Below are 24,892 nucleotides of genomic sequence, written 5' to 3'. Positions count from 1 at the left end.
TACAAAGAAAATGACATGGTATATTAACAACGAAATAAGAATACACTGCTGACACGTACAATTAGTTTACAATCAACATTTCCAATATTGAAACATAACATTTCTCAGTATATTTTGTGTCACATGATATATACATTTATTATTACTGATGATGTACTCTATAAGCAGAGTTTCTTAGGTTTAATCGTTGCACATTAATCTCTCTCTCTCTCTCTCTCTCTCTCTCTCTCTCTCTCTCTCTCTCTCTCTCTCTCTCTCTCTCTCTCTCTCTCTCTCTCTCTCTCTCATAGTTTGAAAATCAAATTTTCTCATAGATCATGATCCAGGAAAGAGTGTAGCAATCATTCTCACTTATTCGAGCGTAGCACCAATTATATCCGATACAGTCATTTTGCTTAATACAAAATTATAGATATATAAATTTGTGTTTTCAAGTTTAAATTAAAGACTATATTAATAAATAACACATAAATACGAACATATACATAACAAACATTAACAATAACGTCGTGATCATAAATATTGCATTCTACACATTGTATATGGCTATAATTATCAGTTTGAAAATTACTAGCTCAACAAAAAGAAGTTGTGGTATATTTTTATAATTTAAACAATTTTACACAAAGGTCAATGTAATCTTTAATAGACTATGCTACATTTAAAGTATATATGATTATACTTATTATATTTCTTTTTCTTGTCCATTTTGCGGAAGATTTATGCGAAGACTGTATCGCGATGGTAACGGAAGACATTAATCTCTTACACTTATATATATATATATATATATATATATATATATATATATATATGTATGTATATAGTATATTGCGCTTATATCGATAATTTTCGCAAAGGAAGATATTTACTTCGATACTATCCAGATAACACAAATATTTAAAAGATATCATAAAGTTGCTTAGAAAACATCCTTTTATCTTTTAAACAACTTTTAATCACTTGTATTGTCTGGATGCATATAAAATCCAGAAAAAAATGTCTATTATCATGTGAATAAATATTTTTATAGTGTATTTTGATTATGATGCAATGATATAATAGGAGAAGCTTAAAAATTGGGCAATGTATATTAATGCAGTGTACATTTCCTATTATAAATGGACTTTGATCTTTTCACGGCACTTAGGTAGAATTTACTTTAAAGGCTTCTTTTGATTAATTCGAAGCTATACCAAGTCTACAAATTTATAGCATCTCTTTAATTTGTTTCATTATTACGAGTATCATATTGACAGATTTTATATAAAATGTATGGAATATTTTTGTATGACTGAAAAGACCAGCCAGTTATTGAGTATTTTTTTTAAGTCTTTTATATTGTGTTTTGTGTTTTGTGTGTGTGTGTGTGTGTGTGTGTGTGTGTGTGTGTGCGCATTCGTGTATGTGTATTAAAAAAAATGTACTAAGTTTTATGTATAATAGCAATAAATAAATATTAAAACATGAGCATATATTTTAAAAAATAAACAATAAAATTTTGTCACGCGGTTTTTTAACATAACGAAAAACCATGTAATACTGCATTTTGCTATCAATCTATATATGTATATATAAACTTTTTATATCTCCACGAGTTAAAGATAGAGACAACTGTTAATTAACTTAAACCAAACACGCTGTATATGATATATCTAAACGTCTTAAAACTTGTATATTAAAGCTGATACAGCATGCCATTTTTTATTACAAATAATAGTAAGATGTAGAGTTTAGCAAAATTGATTTAACATATTCACTCTTTATTTGTTGCATTAACATAAGACGGAAACCACAATTGTTGAAAGCCTACACATATTCTATCTGAAGAAATATACTTAGATCTTCTCTTCTGAATTATCACTTTCGATAACTTGCTACATATGCACATATGCACACGCCCGCACGCACGCACGCACACGCATATATGCATATATATTTACTTACGTAAACATTTTTATGTCTCATTTGTCTTACTACGCATGCGTATACTTTCGCATTTCAATCTAATAGAACATAATTTACTATCAAGAGAGACAATTGTCTATATTTATATTTTGCGTGCACATATTTCGGCCTGCCGGAATTCTTATTTACATCGTATAATTTCAGTAAAATGAAAATAATGCCACTTAGAATTGCATCTCGGATGCCGAACGCTTTTTGGTAGATATATCATTAGACTAACATTATGTAGAACATTTTGCGCGAATTCAAACAACGTATCAATTAAAGCGTCGCATGTTATTACACATAATTATTAATATGATTCTTATTAAAGCCGTGTGTGTATATGCAAATATTATATCTCGAATATTTAGCACATATGGATACGGAGTATCGGCAAATTTTTTTCTTTTTAGCATGAAATCACGTACCTACAATTTTCTTTGATATAACTCTATATGTATGGATGTAATGCCAGTGCTCTGCCGCGTAAACCCTTTTGACCTCCGACGCCACCCTTTGGTATAACGTATCCTCCAGCGTGTCGCGCTGTACCCTCTTCCTCCAAGTTGCCATTACTTTCGATCAAGTCGCGTAAGGGCCAACAAGCCAGATGACGCGATTTACCATGACGCGCCAGAACGTGATATCCTTGTCTAAAAATATTAATACCATAGAAATATGTAGGTTTTTCTTTTTTTTTTTTTACTTTAGAATATATGCCTGTAAGAGACAATATAGGCCTAGTTTACACCGGACCGTTTGATACGCGTATCAAGTACTATATCCGTATCAAATCCGTATCAAATCTCGGATTATCCCGGTGTAAACCGAAATTTGATACGGATACAGTACTTGGTACAGCGTATCAAACAATCCGGTGTAAACTAGGCCATTAACAAATATAAATTTGAATAAAATTTTAATAAATAAGTTTGAAGAAAATTTCAATATACATATTAAATTTTCCATAAGATTTTTCATTTATCAAAAAATTCACAAAGTGATTCTGAAAGTAATTCGGAAAGAAAAACCTCTATTTTTATCTTTATATGCAAATAAATAAAGAAATAAATATGCTTGAATAATTTGGTAATCTAATCTGAAATTCAGAAACAGCACATTAGAATCTCTTAGTTATTATAGATTATACCTAGAAGAGATTAGACCCACAAGCAATGCCCAATGCGCTTTATGACCCTTTTTTAAACACGGAGCGTGATTGAAGTCAGAATCATATGGTATCAACACCATTGCTCCATGTGCCAAAGCATGAGTCAACGTGTCCGGGCACTGTTGTAAATCTACTAAAATATCTGGTTTATGATCGGGCAAATATTCCGCAGCTAATGTCCCCATGAAATCAACGCTATATACTTCGCCATGCTGGGTGAATCCTCGAACACGAGCTTCAGCGAGAAGTTGATTCACGGAAACTGGTTTTGTGTATTCTCGCGACGCCATTGAAAGCGCCACTAAACCGCACCTGTAAAACATTTTTCTCGATAACTTGTACAACTATAATTCAAAAATTAGAAAAATATTAATTAAACGTCAACCGAATCCGCGTATAACTGTCTAATAGAATCGATGCAAAGTGCAAATAGGAACAATTATTACAAATAACATTTTTTCTCTCTTCGAAGCAGAAAGATTACGTACAGCATTTCTGATAAAAGGCTCTAAACGACTAAACGTCGATAACAGTACTCACTGTGGCCCATCTTGAAGAATTGGTTCTACTTGACAGAAGTAAGTTACCTCCGCGTCTTTCAACTCATTTCGCGAGATCAGCTTTTCAATTTCAGCTTCTGCAGATGTAAGCGTGATTTTGGCCCAAGGGGGCAGAGAGTCGGTATCATTGACTTCCGTTTTCTCACACATAGGTGTTTCTGGCAAGCTTGAGTAAGTCGGGGATGGCGCTGGCATTTCTCAATGCCAAAATGCGGATAAACAATCGTTGAATTTGATATAAAAGGACATAGAAATCTTCTAACAGCTACAAGACGTCTCCCATAGATGCGACAAGTCTTATTCGTATCATTGCTCGCAATGACTTTCCGACAACATTCCGTAGGACTATTCTTCGTTCGTTCTAAAAAGTTCCCTGGAATTACCTGCAAGATTAACAAAAACATAACTCACGCAAACAATCTTGTAGAATTTAATTAGATTCAAATAGAAATAATTTTTAAAAATGCACATATCGTTAACAACTTGAATTACCGTTATTCAAGTCTATCGTACATAGGACAACGTGCGTGGAGGGAGGAGCATCATCGAAAGATATTTATGCTTGTCAAATTGTTTAATCTCTTTAAGATTTCTTTAATCTCTACGACTATAAATACAAGCACCACTATTAACGCGATATTAGCACGATAATCTAGGGGTACGAAGAGACCAGCGTCGATGCGTTCCACGGGCTGGAAATCGAGCGTATTCTCCGAGGGATTTCCAATGGCAAAATTGGCAAAATTGACAAAGCGCGTCGCACGATCGACGAGAACGTGGAACTGTGGTGGAACGAGAAACAATGATCGCGTCCTAACGGGATACGAACATATTAAGCCAAGAGGTCTACGCGCTAATTAAGACTGCGAAGCGACGCGAACGAGTTCCGAGTTCCGAGCCGGCCACGTTGTCACGCAGCGAGTAGCGAGTCATAGCGAGTAGCGAGCTCGCGCCGTATGACTTTGACATTTGCACGTCCCGTCCACCCCTTCTCCTCCCCTGCAGTTCGCACCGTGCGCGCGTGAAAAATCGTGACTCACGCATATACGTTACGTAATTCCGCGACGGGAGAGCACCAACACCATGGGCATTATTGGTACGCGCTCGACACTCGCATCACGGCTCGCTCTAGTCCTCTGTGAGCCGAGGACTCGTGGAGACTCGGTTCACTTCGTACCGAGACACACGTTGGACCAACTCGCGTTCCAGCTTGGTTACGGCTTTTCAGAGTTCCACGATTCAGACTTTCACAGAGTCGCCCGTCGCCGACGACGAGTCCCTCGAACACGAGTGTCGCGTGTCGCGGACGTCCGTCGACGAGCGGTCGTCCGCCGGGTAGTCCGCGCTCTGCCAGCTGCCTCAGTCTGCCTTGGTCTCGCTGCTCTCGCTTGGCCAGAAATATACGCGTACACATACACACCCGCGTATGGCATATACGTCGTATGTGCGCGGGTATACTCTCCGACTCCGAGAAGAAGGCTCTCGCGATACGACACGGCAGCACGCAGCACGGAGCCGTGTAGAGACCGCGTAGCTCGTCTCGTCTCGTCTCGTCCTCGTCCTCGTCAACCTCGTGGCCCTCGTGGTCCTCGTGCTCGCGGGGACCCCGAGTCTCGAACGAGGAGGTTCCGACTTCCAACCGCTTCCAAGTGCTCGTATCGTTTATTATTTTACACACGGAATATACACAAACCTCCTCGCATTTATTTACGTATTTATTTGCCTGTGTCTGTAAAGGAAATTACACACAGATCATAGATCATAACGTATGTACGCGCGCGACATGTGTCACACAAACATATAAGGTGTCCAAAAATTATTAATTTGCAACAAACACGTTGGCCAGAATCGCGCAATTTATCAAAGCGAATCGAATCAAGCAAAGGATATTAAAAGCGCATATACGAAATGAAATTGAACTTTCTGTATTACGCACGTTCCATCTTTCCTATGTTTCAAGGCGTAGAAGGTGTAGCACACAGCACAGCTACTGACAAACAGATTCAACCTTTACCTTACCCAACCTAACCTAACCTAACCTAACTTGAGCCTGAGAAATTTCTCGTCTCATAAGCGTCGACTGGTCGTAACGCCGCGTGAACGCATCTCGTTGCGTACTCGCACTGGAGAAAATACATCACAACTGTGCCATTTCCAACATAATATAATATAATCGATAAGGAGGAAATGTACTACAATAGGATTTGAAAATTAGTCGAATCGAATATATCCCTAAATCAAGAGGAGAGAACAGATTGTGAATCATTGAAATAAACAGCAGCTTCGGAAGAGATTGTGCAAGTCCACGCGCTCTACACGCGGAAACATTTACTTATCGGAGAGAGAAAAAAGCAGAAAAAAAATTAGAACGCGGTGAAATCGTAATCTTGAAAAAGAATAATCTCGATCGTTTTGCAATTAGCCTTGGGAAATGGAAATGAAAAAAATCAACATAAATATACCCGACGAGTCCGAAATAGAGCAGAGGTATGTATTAATTCTCGATCGCAAGTATACCTTGGTACTGGAGCGCCACGTGTGGTGGACTTTCCGTTTTGTTCGTCAGTTTATCGCGATCAAACATGTTCCTCGTCGATGGCGGATTCTCGTTTCTTTTGTGGCGGAGTACTGACAAAACTGACAACGATTATTGCCATTCAAACGTAATTCCTTGGATTATCTTGCGATGTTTTCGCTCAATCGCTGACTCCGAGCTCCGAGCTCCGAGTCCGCTGACGTAGCGACGCACGCGCAGGGTGTGCGCCGTGCGCGTGCGCGTGTGCGCACTTTATTATTGCAGGTCTCAGGTCTCGCGGCTTTATCTAAACGCAGTCACGTGATCGGTTGATCACGTGGGAAACATGAGCGAAGCGATGTCAGTATAGAAAAAACATCGTTTTGTTTCAGTTTGAATACAAATTAATTTACGAAACAAGAAAGATCGTGGATACGGCGCTTCATTGAGCGGAGAGTCGACATACATGTATACTTGATCGAATTAATTAGCAATGACGATACGCGTAATGACGATTAACGTTAAAAATCTTTGTGTCAAACGATTAGCGATATATTTTATATATATGTATAGGCAATGTGTCTGATTCAGTCTTTTGTAGATTACGATTACCGTAACGGGTCAATATTACATTTTGGTCGAGAATAATACCACACTTAATATATGTTAAAATTCGCTTTTAGCATAATCGTTTCTTGACAATTATAGATAACGACTATTATATATGATAAAAGTTCATCTTGTTATTTTATTTTTGTTTATTAATTATCTATTATTTATGCTTTATATATATATATATATTTTTCACAGAGTAATTGCTTTAATACGTACGAAACCTAAAGGTATTTCTGACAAAGCTTTGAGTAACGAGATGCCCGACTTAAAACCACACCGTCGGGGAGAAATTATAAATAAGCTTGTGTCGCAAGGGCACGTTGAACTGTTGAAGCAAGCAGGATTATTGGTTTATCGCTTTAAAGATTCGACCGAGCTTGTTAAAGGTTCTACTAATGAAGAAAAAATTGTATTTAAGATTATCGAAGAAGTAGGAAATAAAGGAATATGGATTGGAGATATAAGAAAGAAAACTAATTTGATGCCTGGTCAATTACGAACAATTTTGAAAAGCTTTGAGGATGAGCGATTAATAAAAGTCAAGACATCCGCGACAAGTAACAAAAGAATGCACATGCTGTACCATTTAGAACCAGATGTATCCATAACGGGCAGCGCGTGGTATCGAGATAACGAGATTGAAACGGAATTTATTGACGTGCTGAGTCAGCAATGCTATCAATTTTTAAAACAAAAGAGAGAAAACGTGGAAAGTCTTAACTCTGGACCTATTGCAGCGAGAAACGCAATGTCCGCTTCGTCCGAAGAGATATGGAAATTTATCTCAGATTTAGGAATAAGCAAGGTAATATTTTTTTCAACGTCAAAAGTCATGTTTTCTTATTGTTCCAAAGCGCTTGCTTTTAAAATTCAAGACATCGATATGTTGATATGTATACAGGTAAAATTATCTATAAAGGAAATAGAAATGATTTTGAAAACTTTGATATACGACGGTAAGATTGAACAAATACCCTCGGGAGATGACAAAAATTTATACAAATCCATTCGGCCTTTAGAGAATTTATCTGGATTAATAGGAAATCCTTGTGGCTTATGTCCAGTAAGATATATTACGAATACGTTATATTTCTCACAGCGCGATCACTGCAAAGATTTAAACAATATATTATTCTTACGTGCTTTTTTTCAGGTGAGAAAGAAATGTTCTGACGAAGGTACTTTTACATCTCTCAGCTGTCAATACCTCAGAGAATGGCTGGAACAATAGAATACTTCTAGATAGAGAATTTAATTAATACTGTATTTAAATATATTTTTATTTAATAATTTAGAAAATTATTTTTACCAGAAAATTTACAAGAAGTAAATTTTATCGCATTTTTATCAGAAAAACAAATTTATAATAACTGCATTTTTTATTTGTGGAAAAAATGCATTTTTAAATTTTGTTAAAATAAATATACATTCATTCTTCATTAACGAATTCCGAGCCCTTTTGGGAGTGTCCCGTTTGACCACGTTGCGATTGACCAGGTGCCTAGAGTTTTTCCACTGAACCAGTCAATCGGATACTTTATTTCATTTTATTTTAAATCAGTCAATTGACGACGTGGTCAATTGAGTCCCACTCGATTGATTCTTGCCTTTGGATCCAACCAATCACATTCAATCGAGAGCAGCAGATGTAGCAGTGGGCGCATGCAGGAGCTAGGAGCACGACCACTCACTGAGGTGATTTGCTGGATCCAAAGGTAAGAACCAATCACGGTCTGCTCAGTGTGAGCGGTCGTGCTCAGTTGTGTGTTCCTGGATGCACCCAATGTAGCACTAGTGCACCCCAGTGCACCCATTTTAATAACTTTACGTTTGCGAATGCGTTTGTGACATATCGCGTCGGTTTTTTCCACGTGAGTTTATAAGCACGATCTTCCAAGTGATACAAAAAATAGATGAGCTCGTTAGTCGATGACTTTAGAAAATATCTGTATGATAAATATAAATACAATAATCGAACAATTCACAAAATATGGATTTAATTACGGACGGTCAGCATGCCGAAGCGGAAGACCGTGAGTTATTGTTTAAATATTTAATTAAAGTATTATACGTTTCTTTTCTGGGAAAGCGAAAGCAGATTTAAAAATAATGATCAATTACGTATTTTCTCATAGATTTATCTTCGTCGAAGCACGAATGGACTTGGGATGAGAAATTCTCAACTTCGTCGATCAAGTTATCGGACAATAACTTAAATGTTACATTTCATCCCGTATATAGCACCGGCACGGCTGTTGTAAGGGGTAACGCCCCATTGGAAAAAGGAAGACATCATTTTTGGGAGATTTTAATGCTAACGCGTATCTATGGCACCGACGTAGTAAGTTTCTGTGACGTCTTGTCTTGCTGAATCTTTTCAATAGGTTTAAGAAATAACTTTGTCGCTTCAATTTTCATTACCCTCGTTAGATGATTGGTGTAGGAACTGCAAATGCGGAACTTCGCGACGCAGGCGATGATTTTTGTGCTCTGCTTGGACGAGATCGAGAATCTTGGGGTTTTTCATATAAAGGATATTTACAGCACGATGGCAAGACGTGTAAATATGGGAGAACATTTGGTCAAAATATAAGAGAACACTCGGTAGGGATACATCTCGACGCTTGGACCGGCACGTTACAATTTTTTATCAATCGAGAACCATTGGGTGAGCAGTAAAATTCACCGTATATTCTGTTTAGAGATATAATTTTGATCCCTTTGTAGGTGTGGCTTTTACAAAGTTGAACAATGTTACGCTTTATCCATTAGTAAGCTCTACGATGGCTCAATGCGTAATGAAATTAACTTGGAGTTGCTCAACACCGGTATCTTTGCAAACTACTTGTTTAACAGTCTTGTCGCCTTCTCAGAAGGCATATCTATCGAAAAAATGTCCCGGTTTGCGTTATCTTACTCAAAATATCTTTGCTGATATATTACAAAAATCTATTGGTAATTTAAACAGATTTTGATCTTTGTTTCTTCGTTCTAAACGTATCTATAAATTAGCAATATAAATAATTGTAATTATTGTATATTGACAGATTGCGATAGCGAAGAAGACATTGAATTTCCGGAATATATTATTTTAGATGATTTGGATTACGCCCTTGTACTTGGAATAAAGAAGAAAAAACGTTATTAACAATTTAATACACAGGCCTGTGATAAATATTCAATCGAGAAAGTTAAAAATCTATTTCCACCATGACATGCATTCAGTTTTATAATAATCTACTAACGAACGAAATAAAGTATACAAAATACTCTGTATATGTGACTGTAAGATAAATAATTTTTGTAAAATATTTTCAAACGATCGTCTTGCCTTTTCATTCTTCTTAACACATAGGATAGTGAAAACGAAATTTATTATCTCTTCTCTGAAAGACGGATAACTATATATAAATGTCATTTTATTATCAAAATCAATATATAATTATACCGTTCATAAATTTTAGCAACATATAAATTATGCAAAATAATTTGTTACTATAAATAGGCAATTAATAAAATACGATTTTTCTACAGACTTGGATAAAATTGTTTTGCATAATCTACCGTTTGTGAAAATAAACACGATTTCATAATGATCGTGTCACCTTAAGTACTTTTGCTTGTACTAAATTTTTGTTATCGCTATTCTTGCGTTTTTGCTTCCCAGTTGCGTTAGATTTATCATTAATTTTTGTGGAAAATACAATAGCTTGTGCCCATCCAGCCAACGGACCCCATAATTCTCGTAAATAATTACTTACTTCGGTATGAATCTTTGGTGTAACTGTTTTTTGCTTTTTTAAATGCTGTAAGTAATTTGCCTGTGCTATTTGGAAAATATGGGTATCGACAGGTATAGCATCTAAATGGCCTAGTGACATTAAACATATGCAATCAGCAACTTTAGGACCGATTCCTGGCAGGGTCATCAGTTGTTCTCTGGCAGCGTGGTAAGAAACGTTCTCCCTTTGTAGATTTAGGAGCCAATCCTTTCCACCCAATGCTGATAAACGCCCTGCCGCTTTAACTATGTACGCAGCACGATAGCCGAATTTTTCTCTTTTTAATATGCTTTCTACATTTTGTTCTTTCAAAACTTCTATCGTTGGAAAATCGTAATAATCTTTATCTTCGATCGAACATATTTTACGACCAAATAATGAGCACAATTTTTCAACCATATTTGATATTCTAAAAGAGATAAATGGTTTAGCAAGCGATTTAAATTTATTTTTACCGAGTAATGTTTCAAAAGTGTACCTCGATATATTATTATTGGAGCTACAGATAAACGAGAACAAATTCTCTACGGCATCTTGCTTCAGTATTCGAACAGCATTATTTTCATCTAAACACTTTTGAAAGTGTGTATCTGCTTCTGCCCACTCTTTATAATGTTCTTTTAACGATACCGACAGCCTAAAATACTCGGACAGAATATTGTCGTAGTCTGCAGAATCCTTTAATTGTCCTTGTACGGTATATAAGAGATGGGTTTTATTTTGAGACAAAGTCCAAATGTATCCGTTGAAGATACCTCTGTATCCAGAGTCGCAAACTGTCCATCTGAAATACAGTCATTAGCATCCCATAATTTTGAAACAAAATTTAAAAAAGACAAGCTTAAATATACTATCAATCATTAATATATGTATATATTCCTGAAGTGTTAACAGTAATATATGTAATTTTCTTAATCATATTACACGTAGTTATTCATTGGATGAATTAATTTAGAGCAGTGTTTATGTATTTCAAGTATTACCTGAAACTCTGGCCACCGTGCAACGTGAGAGCAAGGTTCAATTCCGTACGTAAACAAGGTATACTGCCTTGTTTCACTCTCGTCTCATACGTGTTATGCATTCTCAGGTAACCTCGCGCGGCAAGCTTAGTCATTTAGGCAACTGACATATTATTACTAACTTCTAATGATGTCTTTCTTTAATATTTTATATATTGTACGCGTGTTTGCATTATATTGTTACAAGTTTTATATTGAAACGAGGTAAAGTCCATAAAGTCTCATCGGCACAACGAAAGAGACTCCTCACATCTCGTCACATGCGCACACAGCACACACGTGACAGGTGAGATGTGAGCAGTGCGAGCACTTTTACGCGCATGTGTAAACTGTAAACTGGCGGGATCGACCACGTGACCTGGCTATTTTAGAAGATTCGTATGTGACTTTATTTGATTAAAGTGGTAATGATCGGGTCAATATCGATCAAAGAATATGCGCGTGATTCTGGAAAGTTTGGTGACTTATTCTCTACAATTTCTAGATAAAATTTATATTGCGTCAAACGCATCAGAACATATGTCGGTAATAGATAAGAAATAAAATTATTAATCTTAATCAAATCTAGATTTATCTTGTACAGCTTATAACTAATATAAATATACATACAATATACATACATATATATATATATATATATATATATATATATATATATATCATAATTTTTCATCAAAAATTCTAGGCTATCCTAAATATTGATTATATTTTATACGCAGTTTTTATTATCTCTTCTTATTTATGTATTTTTACATGTTTGGAATGTTATGTAAAAGTTTCGGAATTAATAAACTAAAGCTTAAATTTACGATTCTATTAATTCTTTAATAGTTCGCTAATAATATTTAAAAGTTAACGAATTCTATCTACAAGTTTAATATAACTCTATACATATATAAGGACCACCGATACCTATATCGACTTTCTCATAAGCTTTTAAGCGTGAAACAAGTGAAAAAAGAAATTAATTAATTTAACTGTTTAGTTGAATTTTTAAATAAACATTTATCAAATGTACGCTATTATGGAAGATTCTTATTCTTGTAAAAAATATATATTGCAATATATTAAATAAATTATAAAATATATACTTATATGATTAGAAAAACAGAAAAAGCTTACTTTATTGTATTTATTCGATTTTGTTGAGAAAGACGTATTTGGATATTAATAATTAATTAAGTAAATTGAAAAGATTGTGCACTCGCATACGATCTGTTCGTTTCTGCCATCATAATTTAAGATGTCTGACATAGCTATCGGCAGACTTGATATATATAACGATTCTCTGTATCGAAGACATTACGATGTATTGTCAATCGTATATTTGGTGATATAATTTCTGGATTTAATAATCGACTCAAGTTCTTTCCTTTGTCTTTTTCTAGACATATTATAAGTATTCGACAAAATATTATATCCCTGAGAATTGCTATTGACATCCCCGGAAGAAGAATACCTCATTATTTCTTGTGCTGTACACCCTTAATAAGGAACATTATCTCGTACGTAGGCCTGCTTTCGATATTCGCGATGCTGACATTTACCCCACCAAGACCGTTTTACGCATACCTTCTGTGGTTTCAAAATAAAGCACTTGGATTGGAGTACGTCGAAAAAGATTTTGCCTATAAAATCCGCCGACGCAGTTCCGGCCATTTTTAAACACGTTCGAAATCTGGAATATATAAAAAAATATCTCAAAAATATGACAATTGTCACAAGCGTTGGAATTGTTGCACGCATCGATAATAAATTTTGTGTCATTTGTTAACTAGCTATAGAGATACCAACTATTCGTATCGAATGTCCGACCATATTGCTATATTGTTTAAGAGAAGATCTTTACAGCGCATGCATTAAAACACGTTAAATCGCATCGTTACGTTAAACAAACCCAATCAATATTTTCTGAAGATTAGATAATTACTCGAACACCAAATTATATGTACTCAAATATCGAGAACTCTCTATTTTTGATATATCGGCATTCTTTCACAAGCATTTCTTCTCAGACCGTATTATTGAATAATTTCACTAATTACTAACCGTTCGTCGCAAGCGCAATGCATCATGCTCGAAATTCTCCAATTGAAAACGCCGTAACGCGTCTCGAACGCCGGTATGTAAAAAGGACAAGCTGTATCGTGTTTGCGGCAACAGGCATCAGCCATGCCGAAGCCGCCCAAATTGGTATACTTGGTAGCACGGTCACCACGACCGCACCATTGCGTTCCTGGTATCATGAATAATTCCCTTCGACTCCGGTTCCGACTCCGACTTTGCTTTCCATCACTTGCCGTCGCGTTCGTTGATTTTGCGTATTTCCTGTGTTACAAAGAAAGCTCACTTTTTCTCAATGCATATTTTTGTATAACCGGCATCGCCTTCGCTTACGTAGCTTAATCCGAGGGATTAAACATTGAGCGATCGAGTCAGCTCTCGAGGGATATACTGATCGCTGATCCTAGATACTACTCGTACCTATGTCGATGTCGAGTCATGGCTTGGCTTCGTACTCGCATCCTCGTGCGATCGCATCGGTGACGAAGTTCCGATGTCGACAACAGCCAAGAGAGGTCACGGGGAATCCTCGAAATGTCCTTACCGTCCCGTTGGAACACCTCGATCGACACCTCGTCACCGTCATCGTGATAGCGATAGACACCGCGAGAGCTTGGCAAACACTCGCTGTCGTCCCACCACGCGAGCTTCTCGTCGATGCAGTCAGTCAATGTTTCACCGGCGTATATCAATTGCAGCTTTCTGTTCGACTTACGAAGCCAGATTTGTCGCAGGGTCACATCCGTGTTTCTGTCAAAAGAACAAACGTTATTATAATCTAATTTTCGGTTAAATTTTACGCGTCAAAATGATAAAGGAAAATATTAAAATTTGAAAAATAGTTCATGATGTGTGCGTTATACATGTATTGGTCAAGTCTATTTCTTTCGCAGCATTATTTTTTAATTCAAAAGAAATTAGAATAATTATCATTAGAATTAGCCAATCGTTAGAAATAACATTTGTAAAAAATTCAACTATATCCCAGCGAAATAAACTTCCTATTCATTTACCGTCTTGAAATTGATAGAAACTGTATGTATAATATAATTTTACCGATTTATATCAACGTTATACATATAGATATATTACATATAAATCTGCATAATTCTGTGATTGCTTATTTAGCATAATGTGCCATAATACAATACAAAAGAAGAAAAAAACAAAATCGAATTTTCTCAACAAATAATTCAGGCGATAAGAGCAAATTCGAAAAGAGGGGACGCGATCAACGGAACGGAAAGCAGGGCGTGCACTTTCTTCACGACAACGACGGTAAAAGAGCTTTCGTCCTGCGTTTAAGTGCAAAGTGACGCTTCGTGGTTGTGGTATTCCGTGGTATCCTCGTGAGAGCATCAGCAGATGAGTCCCATCTAGGAGAGTAAAACAGGACGGCGACCTACCGAACTACGTTTAGGTCCAGCGCAAAAGGGGCCAATCCGATCCCTACGTAGAGGTTCCAGGACATCCGCTCGTCGCAGAACCTAATCCTTGCTTACTTAACTTGCCGCTTTTCGGCTTAAGAGCTTGCTTGGCTTTGCGGTTACTGTCAACGAATAAACATGATAAATTGTATCCCCCTTTTTTGGCTTTCAAATCTAATGGAATAACAATTAAATTATTCCATTTTATTATCATTATTGTTTTACGTAATCAAATTGTTTCTTTTGATTTTATTAATTCTTTATGGCATAATATACTTTTGCGTCTTTTTCTTTTCGTGCATCTTTTATAAAATGCAGGTGTTTTCGTCTTTTATATGTACATAACAATAATACTTTCTTTCTTCTTTTTTCTCTATTTTTTATTTAAAAAAAATTGCATATTTTAAAAAAGAATGTATTTTTGACACATTCCTGTTGCATACTTTTCAAACGGTTATTATTATATCCATACATGGTTAAAGAAAGAAAATTATTGAAATATTGTGACGCAAAGTTAAACTTGATACATATGTATAAACTTTTTAACTTAGCATCGAGACTATTTATGTATAAATATTAGCAGATATATGTAAATATTAACACATACAATTTTTTTGAAAACTAATTATTAAAAATGGATTCGTCCTTTAATGTAATCCGGTAGAGAAGAAGAAGAAGAAATGAAACGTAGAATTTATTCATTGGTTTGAACATTGATTCTTTTCCATAGGCGTTAACGCGGCATTACAATTGTATTGAAACTTATTACGGCTGACAAGGATTCACATAGACCGTTCCATTAGACTGTATCAGCGTTCCTCGGAGCGATGGGTGGGCATTTGAAAGACCTAACCGACGCTAAATGTATACATAACGGTCAAGCTTCCACGTATATTGGCAATAGTGAAAGGCGGCATTGTTTTCGTGCTTGCCAACCAGGTTCCCGCACTTCCCGCCGCTTCAATCCTCCCGACTACATACGGACGGAACGATGAGTGGGATAGGAAAAAGATGAGATTTGCCTATATCCGAGAAAATGTTATTTCAGGAAAGAGGATAGTACAAGTTACTACACGCTAGCCTTTATTACTACGAAAACACTCGACACACGTTTCGCGAAAGAAAGCGTGTACTAAGCAGAGCAAACATCGGCGAGTTCAGACCTCGATATATGTTATACAATAGCGCTCATTATTTTGAATGTATCAAAGCTGTCTGACTCGGTCTAACTATTTCAACGTTTCAATTGTATTAAGATGTAAAAAGAGAAATGTGGCTATGCCCACCCCCAATTGACAGTGATCTCCTTGGCGCAAGCTCCGGGCCACCGGATGAGCCGTTCCACTCGTCCATCGGACAAGATCCTGATGACCGAAATACTGTGACTGGAAGACGTCCCGGTCAGTTCGGACGAAACATTCGATCGTGCAAAATATGTACCTTCTCGTGGTAAAGCTCCGACAGACGATTGCGTGAAAATCAACCCCAATGCCAGCAGCAGCAGCATCGGGTACCTATTCCAGAAAGCCATCAAGCTCTTGTAATTTGTAATATTTCTTAAACTAATATATAAGCGTAGATCTATCGGAACAAGACCGAAATATTTTTTTACCAGAGAGTACAGGTGTATATATATATATATATATATATATATATATATATATATACACACACAAGAGAGAGAACGAAATTAAATATATAAAACTTTCCGGTATACGAAAAGACTTCATTACTTACATTTTCTATCTCAAAATAATTATAAGAATGCTGTCTGTAATCCTGCCAATATTTCAATGTTCTTCTGATACATCTTGTATAACAAGAATTTTTTTTATATGGAATGATTAATTGTACTATTCACAAAAAACATCTTGAACAAGTTACAATATAATTATAGCTTCTTATTGTTTTCCTTGCATGAAATCCAAAAATAATTTTGAAAATTGAATTTGTAAATGTTGAATTTTATCGAATACTATCTGATTATTGCTTCTATATATAAATTTTTTACTTTTTTTCGAAAGTATTGCAGTTTCTTTCAAACTCCGAAAAAGATGAACGTGTGCAATATATGTTTCGCGAGTTCGTGTCATAATTTGAAGATCCAATTAAAAATTTATAATTTAATCTATAGTTTTCAATTCATATAAATATTAATAATTTGTAATATCACATTTCCGAGAATTATGAATTATATCGATTATTACCCAAAACCATACATATTTATAGGATAATTTTATAAATTATTCCAGCAATTATGTGTTCAAAACCTATAACATCAAGTCATAAGACAATATCTTTACCCATTTATAGCGTGTCATATAGGCCTACTACCTAATCTCGTTTAAAAATTCTTTGGTCGGAATATACAAGGTGATCGATAAAAACAGGATACTTGATTAATTCTACTGGACGCGTAAACATAAGAAAAAATTTTAAAAAAGTAACTTATATAACAGCAAAAATAAATAAGAAGTAAGAAACAAAAATGTACATTTTTCATTAAAACAAAAAATGCACGATATAAAAAAAAACAATCCGAAAATATATATTATAATAAAAAAATTCTTCTTTAGTTACATTTGCTTAAGAAGAATTATTCAAATGTCCTATTTGGGTCCATATAATCGATATTATCAATATATTTTCTCTTATCATTTGTAAAATTATATTTAGAATTATTTTATCAAATGTGTAATTAATAAATTTGTGTTTAAAAAAATGAGAAATATAAATGCAACATTATTTATTGGCGCAAAATGTATATTTATATTAACGCGATATAACTTCTCACGCTATTCGTGAACATACTATCACGAGAAGATCACGTCATCTATTTTATCTTTCTTTTTACACTTATCTTTATTTTTAGTATCACGAGTTCAAAGCTATGATCATCATTTTTTTTATAACTAAATTTCTCAATATCTACATTTCTTAATATTTTTCTACTATTTGACTATTATTTTAGGTATAAGAAACTCGTGAAATTAAAATTAAAAATTAAAATTATTTTTAAAATAATTATCTCTTTCTTTTTTAAAAGTTACACGAAGTGGACGACAAACGTGCTCATACCTCTTTGATACACTCATCTGTACCATCCAAAATTCAAAAATGTCAAATTCTTTCGATCTTCAAGCACGAAGAGTTCAAATAATGCCATATGTGTATTTTCACATAACTCTGTCGCCGGTTTGAGGAGAAATTTTGTAGTCTTTCATATAATCACTTAACTTTGCACTTATGTGTTTACAATCGTGTGGAAAAAAAAATAACTTACGTATATTGTGCAAATCCGAAAGAATTGACGAAAAAAAAGCGGTGCACGGTCACGTGACTGCCTGGTTCACTTTAAACATCACTAAGCGATCTCTTTATTAAGGTTTATTGAATTTATTCATCAAGATTACTTATCGAAATTGTTAAGATTAGCAGGATTAGCTTATTAAAAAAAATGTATATATATATTTTTTTTTATTCGTGCAACGCTTTCGGCGCTTCAACCGCACTCGGCGCCACGCGACGTGACAATCGAGTGAGTGTCAGTCCGCGAAAACCAACCACCAACCGGCCGTACTAACAACTGGCGCGCTACGCTCGCGGCTCTCCCTTAAATACCGCCGAGTACAGTTCGGGTGGTTCGGTTGTCCAGCAGTTCACCTATACCACCACGGTTCTGTCACTTACGGCCCGTCTTCTCTCTCGTCTCTTCGCCGCTCTCTCCCTCCTCCCCCGTCCTGCTCTACTACGGGTGCACTTCCAATAGTCTACCCTACTCCGAGTTTCCCTTCCGCAGCCTCTCCGCCGTTCGGACACCAACCAAACTCCACCCCGTGCCCCTTCTTCTTGTCCTACTCCTTCGCATCACCGGCATCTACCGCCAACGAGCCGCGCGCCTGCCAAATCCAATCCCACCTACTCATCCCGCGGGATCTAATCTCCGCGCGGTCTTGCTCTTTCTTTCCGTCTTACTCGCCAATTTCTCTCTTTTCCCTTCGGCGCGCGGCATAGCCCAGAGCCCAGGCTGCAGACCCATCGTCGATTTCTTTCAGCCTCCCAACGACTGTGGTAAATGCCGGTGCTTTGGTCCCGCTGATGCATCCATCACCGCGCGTCACTGCACCTTGTGGTCATCGATATTCGACATTTCGACGTAACCGTGTAACTGCAACCGTGTGCGCAGCGAATTGCGAAAAAGCGCGCCCTGTAACATATAATATGCTGATATCGGTCACGACCTTCCGCACACTTATCGCGAAGCACGCGTGTAATCGGAATATACAGGGTGACTTTAAAATAGGTCGCTAAATTTTCCAGCCGTACGCTTTGACCCCTTTGGACTCTTTGAATTCTTCCTTTATCACAAGTGCAATGTCAAGAGTTCTTTATTTACGAGCAATTTTAAAAACATTAAAAATTTTTACCAACCAATTTCCGATAAGATTAGCAAATGACGAAGCTACCGATCTAAGTTTAAATAAACTTTTATAAAAATTTAATCACGAACGCGTATATTTAATGGCGGCGAAAAAGCTAATGTCCGATCTAATTTCTGCCAAGAAAAACTCGATATCAGATTGATTAGATTCTTGATAAAATTATATATACAATTTGAAATTCTACACTGATATAAAATAGAGACAGTGACCGATGTGAGATATACATATAATGTATAGTGACGAGTTCTATTTAACAAGTTACTTTTTACCTACCTACGTTCTTCACTCTTTCATTATTATCCTATATAAAACGAGCCGCGCGATGTTACGCGTTAGCACGGCGAATCGTTCGACAATAATAAATTATGCAAAACCGTGTGATAATCGCAGTTGTTGACATGACTGCGGTGAAATCATCGGTGAAACATCGGCGTCTTCTCATCATAATTGGCATGTGGCCAAAGGTCATTTTTCGCGTAAAACGTGCGATAAACTTTCGTTCCTGCGTGTCGCGCGTATTATTTTTTGCGTAAAAACCTTAGTACGTACGTACATCTACGTGGAATCTTGTTTTACCTTTTGTTATAGATAACTTCTTAGAATATACATTGTTTCACAATTAAGTGTAGCTTTGTAGATGAGAATTGACTGCCAATTTTTAAATGTTGCTGACAATGTATAATGCTCAATAATTATTATGAAATACTTTTATGTGAAAAGATATAAAATAATGTAATTAATCAAATAATAATAATATTCCGGATGTGCAATTGATAGTTATATGTATGCTACTTAAAAGTTAAAAGTGAAGAAGACGACGCGCGCGTAATAGTTACAAAGTAAAGAAAATTAATTTTCAGTGGCGTTTAAAACGGAGCATCTTTGGAAAGGTGTGGTGCAACGTAATACCGACAAGTGTAAGATGTCCTGACCGAGAAGATTCGTATTTTTGTGAATCCGTTCAACGATTTTACGCGCGTGAAATCGCGACGGTCAAAATCATTTGGCGGAATGGATAAGTGGCGGAGAAAAAGTGGCGGCGGCGGTTTCTATCCATTGTAGCCTTTGTAGTTATGACTCTGGCACCGTTGGAGGACGAGAAGGTGCGGGCGGTCTATAGACTCTATAGCGGCGTGAGAAAGAGTACACTAGGCGCCATACTTCCGCGTCCAAAGTTAGACATTCTTGAATCGAATGCATCACATCCAGATAGTTCGTTACAATTTAAAGCTGTGTCTAAAAATTTAAAACAATTACATTTGATATAAAAAGTTCAACGTAGCGTTAAAAGATTATATATTAAGTCAGTCAAACGTAGAATAAAAATAAATTGTAGATATTTTAATCACCGATTAATAATGCACGATGTACGATCTATAAAATACGAGTGTCCGAGAGTGTCTATAGTCTCAGGTGTAAGAGTATACATGTCGCCTAGTGTACAACTCGAAAGGAGGTATAACGGAAGAAAAGGACTACGGCGAGGCAAAAGGCGAGAAGGCGAAGCGAAGGGCGAGATGAGGGTCCGTGAGTGAGGAGGTAATTCCTGCCGTCCGCGATTGTTCGGCTTTCGAGGGTTCGCGAACGAGTCACCGCGTCTTTATATGCATGATCCTGAGAGTGGTAAAGCAAGCTGGACCAAACTTATTCCCGTTGTCCTAGTCTCAAACGCCGAAGGCCCTCCCTCGACCTTCCGTCGGACAGCATCGAAAGCGTTTGAACGTTTCCTTGCTAATCACCGTTACGAATCTGCCAGTGAGCTAGGTAATACCAATCCGCGATTGAAAGGAAATGCAATCGGTCTGGAGCATCCAATATGTATCACTTTTATATCATCGTTTTGACGACGTATACGACAGACGACGGGTTTAGCAAGATATTTTATTGAGAAACTTTTAAAATTTAGATATCCTCCTAAATTCGAGATATATTGATATACCTAATCTTTAAGTCATTTCGACTTTTCAAATTGCAATGATTAAATTTGTTAACTAATTATATTTAAAATTCCTAAACTTTTGAATTTTTTCAGTGATGGCTATAAGTTAATTTAATAATGCACATTGACGGGAGCTTGAATCGACCTACGCTGTACCTCGTGGAGAAATCTCGTCGGCGAGTAGTAGAGTTGACCCCCTTTTCGGGCTGCTTTCGTCGCGACACTTAAGGCAGCATTCAGGCAGCCGTCATTTTTCGCGACAATTACCGTGCAATAATTACATAATTCTCGCCACACTCGGCACTTGGCGCTAGGAGGGATCGTCGAAGGTAGTTAAAACCACAAGTGGTCGAGGCGTTAGAGAAAGAGAGGGGAGAGAGAAGGGGGACGTGGGTTCCTGGTTTGCGTTGAACGATGTGCTGTAAGCGATAGACGCGGTTAACCCTACGGAAGCCGCGATGTAATTGCTATAAAATGGCGGACAATGATTTCTTTAACTATTGCTTAAAAGCGGAAACAAAATTTCATTTTTATTTTTATTTTATTTTATTTTCCAGAGGCGAGTAAGAAGAATTTCGTGACCGCGAAACAAAACGCAGCGAGAACTCGAAAGTCTGCAGAATCTATCAAGACAGCAAACGAGGGATGTGAGAGATAGGCGTGAAGATTTTCGAAGAAACGCCGAGAATATCACCGGATAAATGAAGGAAAGAAGAGAGAAAATTCGACCGTCTTGCTCCAGCAATTTATCCGCACATCTCTCTCCCTTCCGTCCTTTCATTTTAGTTCGCGATGAGACAATGGGACAACAGTTGCAAGACGCGATAGCGCCGGATTAATTCTCGATCGATTTCGAAGCTACTCCATCCACTCGTATTGTCCACAATCGACCCTGAGAGTCGTCAGCTTCACTAGGTAGATGTGTACGTTGTACGCGTGAGTTAGTATAAACTAGCAAGTGTGCGCGTTGGTATGCAAGTGCGCGCGCGCGCGCGCGAGCGAAGAAGCCGGGGGACCACCGCCACCACCGGAGACTGAAGATCGAATTATTATTATTATTATCATAACTATCTGCATGCCCGTCACTTCCAAAAGCTTAAAAGTTGGTTCGTTCGCCAGATCAAAGGAAAACCAATGTCGCATTCTCTCTCGAGAATAGAAAAAGCGTCTCCAATGGTGAGTCCCTTAGGCGAGTAAATTTTCAAACAAACAGTACGGTACGCGTACGTCGCTAGATTACTCTTGGGAGTAACATAATCGTAATGCGATTTCAATCGTGCTTATAACGCGGCTCTCGTGCAGGCCCTTAATGTGTATTAATATAACAGAAGACACATTTAGTGAAATATATGATTAATTATTCTTTCCGTTTCTCTCTCTTGCGATTAATTTCCTTTCGCACCTATCAAGATATACGTGTATATATGTTGGAATGTATTAGGTGATAAGATGGTTGAAGCATTTTTTCACAAAATTAAAAATTCGACGATAATATTAAATTATAAATAAACATTTTAATAAATTATAAACAAATATTTATATTAAAAAAATACACATAATATTGTATTTTATCAAATATAACATTTCTGATATCGAAACGTTAATGAAAGTTTAAATGTTGAGATATAAAATCTTCACAGAATTCATAGCTAAGGATAAGAAAACTCACGATAATGTTAGAACACCCTGTGTGTAGACCTTGTTCACGATTGGAGCCCATTTTCCACAGAACATCGATGACCCTCATTAGGCAATCATCTTTTAATTAAGCCAGGGAAAGAATGCCGGCCAGGTTTCCTCTATCACTCTAAAAACAATTATCATATTTCACGGATAAATAGATCAATGTGTTACAAAAGAATTTATATTTTATGTTTAGAACTATCTATCGCTCTCATGTAATAAATAACAAAAATATATATTTGTATTATTTAAGATTACTATAATCTTTTTTTTTTCTATAATCGTTCAAGAGTTCTTTACTTTAGATATAAAATATACTCGTACATAGCATCTAATTGCGTTTTCCACCCTGCTCCGGAGCAACTTGATCTTTATTTAATTTCAATATTATCTAAAATATCGTAAATGTTTCCTTTATCTTTTACTTTATATATGAAATTTGAATAACAAAGTGCCGTGACGTTCAACGAGAGTATCGCAGCTGAAATTGATTGTAATTTATGTTCTGAGCAACTTGAATAAAATCCGAACGTGAAAATCATTGGATCATTGGATCGCGATATAGGAGAGACAGCGACGGTACGTCATCGATGGTCCCTTGGTAGCGGGAAGACATAATTGATACGTACAAATCACCCCCTGCTGCTGACGCGAGGAGGACGAAGCGAGGGATGAGTATGGGTGTACCGAGAAGGGACGATCGACGAACGGTTGTTTGACGGCACCTCTCCCCCTCTCTCCCTCTCCTACACCGACGCACTACGCGAAGCTGGTATCGCATTCACGGTCCACTGCCTCAGGATTCGGGTCCTCCACCCCGCTTCTCCGCGCCGGCTCTTCCTTGTAAAAAGAGAGAATAATACAGAGGATACACCACCCCTCGTCGGCGATCCGTAACCCCCGATTCCCCGATCCCCCGATCGTCAGAATCGAAGCTATCGCACAACGAAACGTACTTAGCGAACCGCTACATAAATAACGCATCTGCCGTCGCACTTTGCTGCTATATACGTGCTTTAAGCGGCTATGCATTTTTCGCTCCGTCGGAAATAGCTACCGTTCACACACATGCGTTGTAAAATCTGCTAAATTCTCCATCTCGTAGCGCTGTTGTAGCGGAAACGTTGTAGAAACAATTGGAATAATTATATTAACTGAAGCTTGGAAGATTGCTACAGGCTACAGAGTAAATCAGAACGAGAAAAACTCGCGATAAGAAACGGCCCGAGAAAACGTCCTGACCAAGATAAACAGTTATCTGATTGTCGAACCACGTTCCAAATATTAAAACAGATAAATTAAAAATTTCACAATTCATAAAACTACGTTATAATTGTTATTATTTGGTACATTGTCCGGAGTATGTATAATGGACTTTTAAACAAGATGCGTGAGCGTCGTATATATCTTTCTCCACAAACGTCATGCAAAGGTGGAAGTTGGAATATGGAAGAATAAACGTAAACTAAAAGATTCTCATTCCAACGGTATATATTGGCTTTTTGCCAAGCTACGATGCCGGACCATTAACGAGCGGGCTTGCTTATCAGTTGCTGAGTTCGCGTTACCAGCGCCGGCGATGACCAGCCGTCCGATGAAACTGTTTCTGTCCTCGTATCACCTAGAGCGACCGCTACGTCTCATAACTCGCCGCATACCGGCTGTAAATGACGAAAACGATCGGCGTAATCGCCAACGCTGGCGTGTCTATTGGTGTCTATC

At 37.0% G+C, this 24,892-nt stretch overlaps 5 protein-coding genes across 15 annotated transcripts; 2 read left to right on the top strand and 3 right to left on the bottom strand.

The window, feature by feature from the left end:
• On the bottom strand, nt 1-6,432 carry LOC143907893 (actin maturation protease). Of its 6 annotated transcripts, none has more exons than XM_077424963.1 (5): nt 6,199-6,432; nt 4,722-5,410; nt 3,662-4,064; nt 3,101-3,433; nt 1-2,603 (listed from the first exon to the last, which is right to left on the bottom strand). In XM_077424963.1, exons 3-5 carry the CDS (start codon nt 3,874-3,876, stop codon nt 2,402-2,404), a joined length of 750 nt encoding a protein of 249 aa, XP_077281089.1. In that variant the 5' UTR covers nt 3,877-4,064; nt 4,722-5,410; nt 6,199-6,432; the 3' UTR covers nt 1-2,401. The 6 variants fall into 6 exon arrangements, with proteins under 6 accessions (XP_077281089.1, XP_077281086.1, XP_077281087.1 ...); XM_077424960.1 differs by lacking the exon at nt 6,199-6,432 and adding an exon at nt 5,618-5,775 and having other exon boundaries at nt 4,174-5,410; XM_077424961.1 differs by lacking the exon at nt 6,199-6,432 and adding an exon at nt 5,618-5,775.
• On the top strand, nt 5,799-8,101 carry LOC143907890 (DNA-directed RNA polymerase III subunit RPC6-like). 2 transcript variants are annotated; one of them, XM_077424955.1, is made up of 4 exons: nt 5,804-6,168; nt 7,007-7,616; nt 7,713-7,874; nt 7,965-8,101. In XM_077424955.1, exons 1-4 carry the CDS (start codon nt 6,113-6,115, stop codon nt 8,040-8,042), a joined length of 906 nt encoding a protein of 301 aa, XP_077281081.1. In that variant the 5' UTR covers nt 5,804-6,112; the 3' UTR covers nt 8,043-8,101. The 2 variants fall into 2 exon arrangements, with proteins under 2 accessions (XP_077281082.1, XP_077281081.1); XM_077424956.1 differs by lacking the exon at nt 7,713-7,874 and having other exon boundaries at nt 5,799-6,168.
• Nucleotides 8,102-8,587: 486 nt separating this feature from the next.
• On the top strand, nt 8,588-10,131 carry LOC143907891 (SPRY domain-containing SOCS box protein 3). Of its 3 annotated transcripts, none has more exons than XM_077424959.1 (5): nt 8,588-8,844; nt 8,947-9,152; nt 9,242-9,443; nt 9,539-9,766; nt 9,859-10,131. In XM_077424959.1, the coding sequence occupies exons 1-5, from the start codon at nt 8,802-8,804 to the stop codon at nt 9,957-9,959; spliced, it is 780 nt and encodes a 259-aa protein (XP_077281085.1). In that variant the 5' UTR covers nt 8,588-8,801; the 3' UTR covers nt 9,960-10,131. The 3 variants fall into 3 exon arrangements, with proteins under 3 accessions (XP_077281085.1, XP_077281084.1, XP_077281083.1); XM_077424958.1 differs by having other exon boundaries at nt 8,589-8,844; nt 8,947-9,149; nt 9,242-9,479; XM_077424957.1 differs by having other exon boundaries at nt 8,602-8,844; nt 9,242-9,479.
• An 80-nt stretch (nt 10,132-10,211) lies between these two features.
• On the bottom strand, nt 10,212-12,194 carry Ogg1 (8-oxoguanine DNA glycosylase). The gene is made up of 3 exons (XM_077424954.1): nt 11,577-12,194; nt 11,072-11,377; nt 10,212-11,002 (listed from the first exon to the last, which is right to left on the bottom strand). Exons 1-3 carry the CDS (start codon nt 11,708-11,710, stop codon nt 10,399-10,401), a joined length of 1,044 nt encoding a protein of 347 aa, XP_077281080.1. The 5' UTR covers nt 11,711-12,194; the 3' UTR covers nt 10,212-10,398.
• Nucleotides 12,195-12,317: 123 nt separating this feature from the next.
• LOC143907888 (uncharacterized) lies at nt 12,318-23,990 on the bottom strand. 3 transcript variants are annotated; one of them, XM_077424951.1, is made up of 7 exons: nt 23,800-23,990; nt 23,157-23,294; nt 18,185-19,313; nt 16,393-16,620; nt 14,100-14,429; nt 13,665-13,943; nt 12,318-13,293 (listed from the first exon to the last, which is right to left on the bottom strand). In XM_077424951.1, the coding sequence occupies exons 3-7, from the start codon at nt 18,208-18,210 to the stop codon at nt 13,101-13,103; spliced, it is 1,056 nt and encodes a 351-aa protein (XP_077281077.1). In that variant the 5' UTR covers nt 18,211-19,313; nt 23,157-23,294; nt 23,800-23,990; the 3' UTR covers nt 12,318-13,100. The 3 variants fall into 3 exon arrangements, with proteins under 3 accessions (XP_077281077.1, XP_077281078.1, XP_077281079.1); XM_077424952.1 differs by lacking the exons at nt 23,157-23,294; nt 23,800-23,990 and having other exon boundaries at nt 18,390-19,313; XM_077424953.1 differs by lacking the exons at nt 16,393-16,620; nt 18,185-19,313; nt 23,157-23,294; nt 23,800-23,990 and adding an exon at nt 15,086-15,532.
• Between the last annotated feature and the right edge of the window lie 902 nt (nt 23,991-24,892).

Source organism: Temnothorax americanus, unplaced genomic scaffold (assembly GCF_048541705.1).
Source record: "Temnothorax americanus isolate GAGA-0224 unplaced genomic scaffold, ASM4854170v1 Scaffold9, whole genome shotgun sequence".
NCBI lineage: Eukaryota > Metazoa > Arthropoda > Insecta > Hymenoptera > Formicidae > Temnothorax > Temnothorax americanus.
This window is presented reverse-complemented; position numbering and strand designations above follow the sequence as displayed.